This window comes from Ursus americanus, chromosome 6 (genome assembly GCF_024610735.1).
Source record: "Ursus americanus isolate L20-20 chromosome 6, mUrsAme1.1.p, whole genome shotgun sequence".
NCBI lineage: Eukaryota > Metazoa > Chordata > Mammalia > Carnivora > Ursidae > Ursus > Ursus americanus.
The window spans coordinates 13,707,473-13,717,427 of record NC_142132.1 but is presented as its reverse complement, the minus strand read 5'-3'; the positions used below and the strand labels follow the sequence as shown (position 1 = coordinate 13,717,427).

The window sequence follows — 9,955 nt, the reverse complement described above, 5'->3', positions numbered from 1 at the left end:
TGATGAAGGCACCAAGTAAATCCTTAGCAGCCAGTGTAGTAAAGAGAGGGCTCGAAATAGGAGTCTGCAGATGTGGGTGTAAATGGGCTAGAGAATTCTGGTCCCATGAGCCAGACGCTTTGGGCACAAAAGGAAGGAATGAAGGAAGGAAAGAAGGGAAGAGAAGAACGAAGGGAAGGAGGGAAGGAAAGAGCCAGGAGAGGGAGGGAGCAAAGGAAAGGAGGAAAAAAAAAACAGGAAAAAGCGGGCCCTGGCCCTGTGGCTAGCTCTCAGTCTTGTGGCTCTGACCAGCTATGTCGTCTTCAGCAAATCACTTGGCCGCTCCAAGCCTGACGTGGCTCTTTAAATGAGGCTGGGCCTCCGAATGTAAGGAGTCAGAGAGATGGTATATGTGAAGGGCTATTTGTAAACTATGAAGGGCTGCTAAATGCATTTTATTGTGCAGACATTGTGCTCTGTGGTAGGCCAACTGCTAGTATGGATGTGAGCATGCGTCCCAGTTCCACTCCCCATGTGACTTTCTACAACTTCTCCACACCTGTCCACCAAAGTCACAGGAGTTTGGTGAGAGGTTTTCTTTCTTTCTCTTTTCTGCTCTGAGTGGACTTGGATGGGGCTTCGTGCTGGCCTGTGCCTGAGATGCCTTTCAGCCCCCCCACCTCCAGCTGTTCTCCTTGACCTCCAGGAGCCCCTTCCACCTTCTTGCAGGCAGGGCCAGCTGTTGTCACAGAGGCCACCTGCCTCCTCCCTGGCCTGTGAGTCACTAGTTGGAGGCTAGAGGCCTCCCCAGAGGCCTCCAGGGATACACGCAGCTTGCTGGAGGCCCCTGGGGGAGGAGGGGAAACAAGACAGACACTAAAATTAAATGAATTGTCTATAAACGGTTTTTAATTAAAATTGTGATTCATGTTCTATGCAGAAGAGTCTCGTTAAGAACAATTGCACTCCCTGAGTGGCAGGAGAAGAGCTCAGCGGCTCTTCCCAAAGCCAGGGAAGGGAGGTGAGAGCAGAGAAATGGGGTAAGTGGCTCTTTTCCCTTTTAGGGATAAGCAACCAGAAAGAGAAAGGAGGGAAAGCTGCTAAGGGATCTGCTTGGTGACTCCCCAGGCTGAGGTTCCTAGGGGAGGGGGCTCAGTTTGTTGGGGACCCTGAAGCTAGGATATTGTCTTTTCTTTTGTTCCATAAAATTATGCCACCTTCTCACTCCCGTCTCTCCCCTTCTCTGGCCCCAAGCCACCAGCCAGGAAACCCGCAGAGCCACCCACGCCTTGGCCTTGGGGCCACCCGGGCAGGCAGAGGAATCAGAAAGAGAGAGAGAGAATGAATGAAGAGAGAGGCAGAGACTGACTGGGGAGAAGTGGTGGAAGAGAGGAGAGACTAGGGAACAGAGACCCAGAGCACCAGGGGAGAGCGATCCTTAGAGGGGTAGAAGATGGAAAGCAGCTTCCTGATGAAAGAAAGGAAGCAGGGGAGAAGGACAGGGAGGGGAGGAGCCCAGAGGTAGCAAGCTAAGGGGTGTGTAGCGACTTTGAGAAACAAAAGTGGACTGTCTGGGGGCTGTGGCTGCTCCCAGCAAAACGCCCAGCTCACCAAGAAGGCCCTAAACCGCTCAGAGATCCAACCCACAGTCAGCACAGGAACTCAGCCTCCCACACTGTGCCGCAGCCTCATTTTGAGTGCCTCAAACTTGTGGTTCAGGCATAGTACCCCTGTGAGGGTTCCAGGGGCCTGGCCTGTGCGGGTGCCCCAAGGGAACTCCACCCCCCCCCATCGCCCTGGTATGCCAATGCCAAGAAGAGGGAGCAGGGCCGCTGTGCCTGCGACCCCAGGCCTCCAGCTTTAGGAGAGTGTCTAGGAGCACCCTCTCAGCCTTCCCAGTTTCTGTCTGCAATGTCTACATCTGTCACCACCGCATACAGACTGGGGTGGGGTGGGAGGAGAGGTCTGTGCAGGAAGTAATATCTATCCCATTCTCCTGCTTCCTCAAGTTTCTCTTTGACGGAAGAGAGACTTACTCTAAATGATAAGAAAGGAAAATCTTGCTTGTTCCAGGCCCTGTGATTGCACAGATCCAAAATACTGCCGGTGGGCATGGAGCCCTGGCTGGAAAACTCTAGTAACTGGGAGTGTCAGGAGGTAGGAACTTTAGGGTGTCCCGAGACAAGTTCCTAAATAAACCAAGTAACATGGAGTGGGAGGTCAAGGGGGTAGGGCCTGAAGGTCCAACACCTTGGGATAGAAAGCCAGAGAGGAAGACAGACTCAAAGAAGTGAAATGAACATTATAGCCAGGCGGCGTGTCTCTGGGGACCAAGGTTTGCCCAAAACCTCCTCCCAGGAGCTCAGGGTACCAGTGCTGGCCCCACGCACTTCCCAGGCCGCCACCCTCCGCCCCAGAAGTCCCCACACGGAGACTCATCGTTTGTTGGGTCTTTCTTTTCTTCTTCTTCCTTTTTTTTTTTTATCCTTCAAACACAAGACAAAAATGCACCTCATTTATCATCTTAGATATATATATTTCACTCTCACCACATAAATACAAAACATCCAAATATCCAAAACATTCAGAACAGAGTTAGTAGCCAGAATTCAGTGACACCTACCCGCGTTTGAATCGTTCATTATTTTCTTCACTATTTCCTAAAAGGAAAAAAAAAGGGGGGGGGAAGCTTCCGATGTAAATAATTTACAATAAAATTACTATCTTAAAAATGCTCTGCGCTCGCTTCGGATGAAGGAATACATTCTAGACACGGCGGCACCTCGCCGTCTAGGTCTGTGGTTTTGGTTAAAATGCGGGTGCCCGTGGCTGCGGGGACAGTGGTTGTAGCTCCAAGGATGAGGCTGTGACGGTGTCTCTGTCAGGGTTTCTGAATTGGGGCCGTGGAAACCTTGGGGTTTTTGAGGGGAGGGGTGTAGGGAGGGATGTCTTTCCTATCCACGCAGGGAGCTGATCTGAATACCGAGACCACCAGAGCAGGAGGCCAGGCAGCCCTGCTGTCCCGGGCTCGGTCCCTGCCACCCGATCCTCGAAGACATCCAGGCATTTCCTGCGTGCTGGAAGGGTTTGGTGAATCCGGGAGTGGGGAAGAGGAGGCAAAGGGCACTGATTTCGTTTCCAAATCCAGCAATTCTGCCCAGAGGCCGTGGATCGGGGAGACGGTGGGGAGAAGTGTCGGCAGGCTGCCTGTCCTGCTCTCGCTCCCGGAGGAGCGTGAAGCTGTCGGCCACCGCCCTGAACAGCCTCGGCGAAGAGATTCTGAATATTCTTTCTTTAGCGGCGTTGGGTTTTTTCTTTTTCTTTTTAAATTCGTTTAAAGTTGTAACACCCAGAACTTGAATTTTGCATTGCCCTGTGCAGCATTCTCTATCCTGAATTCTCTTAAACCTTCCAAACTCGGTTGGTCGGAGCATTTAAAAACTGGTTTCACTTCATCTGGTTTTATGTGGTAGTTATGACTCTTGCTTTATTGCTGATTAGATCAACCACCGTTGCCTACCGTGATGTTTGGTTTATCTCCTGGGGTCGGGGGTGGTGGTGACTGTTGTTTCTAAAAGGGGTGGGGGGGAATCGGCAGGATTTGTCCAGCCAGAAAGCTGCGTGTGCACCAGCTCTTCCAAGCGGTCCGCAAAGTGGGGCCCAGGGGCTCCCCGAAGCCCTGGTTTCTCTGGTGAGAGGAAGGAACGTCTTCCTTTTTGGTCTAAGGAAACCTACCAGCCTTGTCAGCCCCTGGGGTCTGCATGCGGCTTTGCTCTTTCAATATTCAAAAGAATAATCAAAGGCAACAGCGGCCCCATCTAGAGCAGGTGTCCTGGGCTTTGACTTGGAACCAGTCTTTACACTCCAGGGCCAGGCACTGGTTGGGGCATCAGTTGGCTAATTCGGATATTTCCCCCAATTCTTTGGATTCTCCTGGATTCAGAAGGAAGTTGGGGGTGGGGGGAGCACGGAGGAAAGGTAGAAAAAAGTAGCCCAAAATAAAATTGGTAGCAGAGCCTAGTGGGGAAGGAGAGCTGTCAGAGGCCTCTTGGGGGCCGGAAGCCCAGCACAGGAACCTCGGGCGCCCAATACGCGAGTCCATAAATATCACCACAATAGATACTATAAATATAAATACAGGCAAACACTTAAAATCAGTCCAGCGCTTTTTTCTCGGCCCCTTCTTTATTGTTGGTCCGGGAGTAAGGCTCGAAGGCCGAGGAGCTCAGGTATCGGGCGGAGAGTTCTTGCAAATTCCCGGCCAGCGACCCGGCCATTGTCAACGGGGCGGAGGATAGGCGGCTGGCGACCGAGCCGAGCAGCGACGGTACCGGTAGGCTGAAGAGGCCGTGGCCGGCAGCCGGCGCACCCGCATGCAGTCCCCCTGGCCCGGCGGGCCCGGGGCCCGGAGCGCCGCCCACGGCCGGCGGGTGCGGGGACGCGGCGCCGGTGGGACCCGGGGCGGCGGCCGCGGCGGCGGCGGCCGAGCCCGCAGCCGCTCCGGCGCCCAGGGCCGGCAGGCTGGGCCCGCGTAGCGCGGAGCCGAGCGCGCCGGTGGCGCACGGCGGCAGCAGCGCGGGCAGGCCGGGCGGCGACAGCAGGCGGCCCTGCTCCAGCAGCCGCAGCACGCTGCACGTGGCCGCCGTCTCCGACACCACCGAGCGCAGCTCCGAGTCCTTGCCCTGGTCCTTCTTCTGCTTCGTGCGCCGGTTCTGGAACCAGACTTTCACCTGGGCGCAGGGGCGCAGGGAGGGCGGGAAAGAGGGGCAGGGAGAGACACGCCGTCACTGGGGAGCGGGCTCCCAGGACGCGAGGGCTCGGTTCCGGGGCCCTAGCCCCAGCCCCAGCTCCACCCCGCAGCAGGAGAGGTGCTAGCCCAGGAGCTGCTTGGGCCACCTTAAGTGGGACACGGCTCCACTAGGCTGCGCTTCTGGGTCATGGAAGTAGGCCCAGGCGGTGGGAGATTCTAACTAGGGCAATAAAGATGTCCATGACCCTAACTCCAAGGAAGACCGAAGGGATTTCACTGGGCTGCCTCACGACCTGCAGCCAGCTTGGATGGATCGTCCTGGCTTGTGAGCTCACATTTCCCGGAGAGGGTAAGACCTGAAGGTGCTGTGTCCGAAGCGGAAATGGGTGGGGAGGTGTGTTCCTCTACCTCTCTGGACCCAGGCCCATTGCCCAGCCAACAAGCTCGAATTTAGCTTCTGCGGCATTAGTCCTCTCCAAGGCTTCAAAAAGCTGTTTCTTGCTTATTAGGATCAGACTTGACCATCAACTAGCGGCAAGCAGGAAAGGTGGTGTAGAAGGAATAATTTGTGCAGAACGGACTATGGGCCAAGCCTTCCCCACCTCCTCTCTCTGCCAGCTGGACTGGAGGCTCTGAGTGATACTCTTAATTTATCACTCCCCTGCTCCCCCCCTCATGAACTTTGGAATCATGGGAGGAAGTCAAGAGGCTGGGGTGGACTAAATCCTCTCTACCAACCTCCCTCTCACTTTCTTATCTCCTTTTGCCCCTCTTCAGGCCTAGCTGGTGGCCCAGAATGGAGTTTCACAGCTATATGGAAAGGTCTAGCTTTTGCAAACTAAGAGGGGTGGTAGTTGAGAGAACAGGAAAAAAACTATCATGCCAACTCAAACTCAAAAAGAACATCCAATACGATCTGTCTTCAGTTCTCAGCTTTCTGCCCAGATCCCAGACCTAAAGTTCTCCCTACCTGCTTCAGGGCTGGGCACAGGGAAGGAGACTGGCCCTTAGAAAGAAGTTTGCCTTACCTAGGCAAAGCTGGTGCCATGCCCTCACCAGGCCCAAAAGGGCCTCCACAAGGCAAAGCTCTCAGGCCCTGAAAAGCCTGGGCCCAGAGTCTACATGACTAACTCCAGGAATATCATGTGGATTTCGTGTAAAGGAGAAGACTTAAAGCGCAGTTGGCAGTGCTGGCTCCCAGGGCCCCACATCCGCCTCTGATCCCATACTTCATATCACTGGCACCGAAGACAGGGCCTACTAGGTGCCCAGTGGGTGCTCAGGGCCAGGAATGGGTCTGGGTTCAGCTCAGGGCCATGGAAGCCTTAAGGGGCAGGGTAGCCTGGCCTGCACAGGCAAATTTCAGGAATGTGCACCTTTCCAATCTAGTGGGTACCCTCAGCACCCAGGTGGCTTTGGCCCCAGTCCCATTCTTGCAGAACAGGCCTGGGTGTTGTATAAGGCTGGGATCCCCAAAGGGAGTGGTGCCTGGAAATCTGGCCAACATGGGGTGACCAAGACAGGGGCAAATACTGGTTCCTTGGAGAGCAGAGGCAAGCAGGGAAGTCTCAAGACTGTGATCCAAAAAATAATTCCAAAAGACAGAATTTTGGGCCTGCTGGGCTAAGCTAAGGTGGGCAGAGCATGAGCCCTGGAAGATTTGGGGACATAGAAGGAAAGGAATGGTTTATGGAAGGGAAGAAATAGTGGGTCTTTCACCCCATCCTCCCTGCCTCCTCCACCTCCCCTGGGAGTCTCTGTCCAAAGCCAGGCTAAGTACTGGGAAGAGCAGGCTAGAGTGGTGGGGGTGGGGGGTGGAGGCAGGCTTGTGCAGAGCTGTGCAGGCCTGGCCACCTGGTACCTGGGTCTCCGAGAGGTTTAGCTGCCGGGCGAGCTCGGTCCTCTCTCGGCCCACCACGTACTGGCAGCGCTGGAACTCCATCTCCAGCCGGTAGAGCTGCTCCGCGGTGAAGGACGTGCGCGTCCTCTTGGGCCGGTCCAGGTCCAGGCCCTTGGGCAGGATGATCTCTCGGATGGAACCCTTGGCATCTGAGGAAGGGGAGATGTCAGTCGCTGGAACCCTCCCGTCTCCCTCCAGCTCCCTGGCCGGAGCTGGCTTGCTTGCAGTCGGGGGTGGGGATCGGGGGCGGGAGCTGCGGCCACGGCCGGGAGCAAAGACACGGTGTGTTTTGGGGAGCGAGGGGGCTAACTCCACACCGCTGACGGAAAGGGGAACCAGACTTTTTCTTTATTATAGAGCCCTTTTGGATATGGGAGGGAAAAAAATCCAAATCGGCTGATGTTCCTTCCGGCCTGGGAGCCTCGGCCGCGCGGTCTGGGTCCCCTGTAGCCTGAGGGTCTCCAAACTGATCAGGCCGGGTCGCGTCGGCCCCAGCTCTGGAGCGCCTTAACCAGACCCGGCTCCGGCGGTCTCAGCGCCCCACCCCAGGGTCTCCTTCTCTCCCGAGCCGGAGCGGCGGAAGGAGGAGTGACGGAGTGGGGGCCGGCGGGGCCTGGTGATCTGCTAGCGGGGGCGGCTCCGGGCCGGGGCCGGGGCCGGGGCTGGTCCTCAACACCGCGACCAGCCGGAGCCCAGCGCACAACGCGCAGCACTGCGGGGCCGAGCCGAGCACCAAGGCGACATCCGTGGCCCGGCAACCCAGCCCAGCCGCTTCTTCCGCCGGCGGCGGCCAGCCCCGAGCGCGGCGCCGGGGCCCTTGGCCCAGCGCGCCAACTGGCCTGGCCGTAGCCGGCGATCGGCTGCTGTTCTCCGGCACCGGCACTCCCCTTGGGTGCACTCGGTCGGCCAGGGCGCCGGAGCCCGAAAGCAGGCTCCCGGCAGGTCCTCTGGCTCGCACAGCGCGCACTCGTCCTCCATAGTGTCCTACTCCTTCCCCCAGCCGGAGGCCGCAGCCTGCAGCCTGGGCCCGCCCGCGCAGCCCCTAGGCTCCCCAGCAACCCTGTAGGCGGGGCCCCTCGGGGCTTGGAGGGTCAAGGCTCCTGGAGAGTGCGCGCCCCAGGTGCTAGTGCCCAGCGACCGGCCAGACCCGGCGGGCGGGGGTGGGGAAGGGCCAGTAACTTTCTCCGAAGTCCCAGCCGGCACCTCCTCCCTGCGGGCCTCGGTCTGAGGCGCCACGCTGCTCGGGCCCCCGAGTCCTCCCGCAAAGAACGCGCCCTGCAGCCCTACCCCATCCCTACCTCGCACCAGGATCCGGCGGCAATAATCCGGGTCGGCGGCCGAATTGGATTTACTTTTGTTACAATCTTCCGCGGCACCCGACGCGGAGAAGGCGCCCTGCGGCTCCTTGAGGAAGGCGGCGGGGAGGTTCCCCTCCGCACCCTTGCTCTCCCGGCTCTCCTTGTGCGCGTTCTTCGAGACCCGGGCAGCCTCTGCGTCCGAGTGGCACCGAACGTCCATTTTGTCTGGTTTCCCGAACATAGGATTAAAAAAAAGAGAGAGAGAGAAAAGAAAGAAGAGAAAGAAAGAAAAGAAAAAGAAAAAAGAAACAAAAAAGAAAAACAAAAAAGAGGCACTGCGGGGACAAAACCCTACAATGGAGCTCCTGAGCACTGCCCAGAGAGAGGCAAGCGGCAAGAATGAATGTCCCCGCGGGGCGGCTGCGGCGACCGCGGGCGGGTCAGCGGCGACCGGAGAGTGGCGCGCTCTCGGAGAGGCGGCGGGTCTGATCCAGGATCCCGATGGAGCAGCGGCGAGGCCGCCTCGTCAGCGTCCGCGTTCTCTGAGCACGTCCAGTGTCCCCAGCCTGGCGATCAGGTAGCAAGCAGAGCAACTCCGAAATGCTGCGGCTCCCGCCTGTTACTGACACGGCGAGTTGTAGTTGTCCGACACCCGCGGGGACGTACACTCGCTGTTGCAATTGATTACGGGTAATTTCGCAGCCCCCACGTTTCGGTTACCTCATGAATACACTAAATTGTTTGGATAATATATCAGATCGTAATGGATGGTTTCTGTCCTTGTCCCCAATCAAGTAGGGGTTTAGCCAGTGAATAAACGGAAATGATTGGTCTTGCTTTCAGGAAACACACAATCAAAGACCCACACTTCCAGAAAAACTTTTGACAAGATTCATCCTGAATTGTTAGTACCATTAGCAGGCATTATTAACTTTCCCTTTGCCTTTGACCCCCCTGCTCACATACTGGCTAGAGGGGTTTTCTCCACACTCGACAGATAGAGCTGAATGAGGGGGGAGGGGGAGGGAAAAAGAAACCAACAAAAACGCTTACACACCCTGCAGCAGAAGAAAGCAGTTGCCTCTAGGGGAAAAAAGGAGGGGGTGGAGTAAAAGTTTTCCCAAAAAGTATCTCCCCCGAATTCTACAAGCCAAGCTTTCGTCCCAAACAACTCCTTAACACACCTCGACGCTGACAGCCATCTTAAACTGCCACCTCTCTTCATGTAGTTCCAGTTGGATTTTTTCCTGCCTGCACCTCCAGCAGCCCTGAGGCAGCCCATTCAAAGGGCAGCTTTGTACTCAGAGTCCAGCAGGAGAGAGAGGGGGAGAGGGAGAGAGAGCCGAGAAAATCTCAACTGTGAGATCTGCTTCAAAAAAAAAAAAAAAAAAAAAAGTTTTCCCCTAGCTATTTCATTGTCTCTGCTACAATATCTTTGAGAAAAGCAACAGCCAGTAATCCAATAAGAGCATTGATTAGGCTACAATGATTCAATTCAAGCGCATGGCCTTGTGCAAGGAGCATGCTCCAGCCCTTCTCGTCACCTTGCCGGGGCAGAAGCCCTCTCCACGCCGCTCTCCCCATTCATTCCTTTATGGGAAATGCGGAGCAAAAGGAGTGAAAGATGGCAATTATCTAATTGGACTATTAACAAACAGTGCTCTGAGTGCGGCGGTCTGGCGTGGCTCCTGGGCGGGGGAAGGGCCGTGTTCCCTGCCCTCATTCACAAAGAGTGCAGGGGCCGGGGAGGAAAGGGGGTTTTTTAAAGGGAGTGGGGTGGGGTGGGGGGGAGAGGAGAGGTGGGAGGTTTGGCTGAGAATTTTTCCACACAATTCCCAGAATGGGGGCGGAGGCGGGCGGGGAAGAGGAGGGGGCTGGGGGCGGGGGTGCCGGCGAGCGGGTGGGAGAGAGGGAGGGCGAGGGGGTGCGAGTGTGTGTGGTGGGCTCGGAGGGGCTCCCGCCCGCTGCCAGGCGCGCTCCGCCCGCGCCGCCGTCCCGCCGCCCCGCCAGCACCCCCTCGACCCGGAG

At 56.8% G+C, this 9,955-nt stretch overlaps 1 protein-coding gene across 1 annotated transcript; it reads right to left on the bottom strand.

The window, feature by feature from the left end:
• Positions 1-4,133: 4,133 nt before the first annotated feature.
• VAX1 (ventral anterior homeobox 1) lies at positions 4,134-8,168 on the bottom strand. The gene is made up of 3 exons (XM_045802843.1): positions 7,928-8,168; positions 6,591-6,778; positions 4,134-4,709 (listed from the first exon to the last, which is right to left on the bottom strand). Exons 1-3 carry the CDS (start codon positions 8,166-8,168, stop codon positions 4,134-4,136), a joined length of 1,005 nt encoding a protein of 334 aa, XP_045658799.1.
• Positions 8,169-9,955: the final 1,787 nt, after the last annotated feature.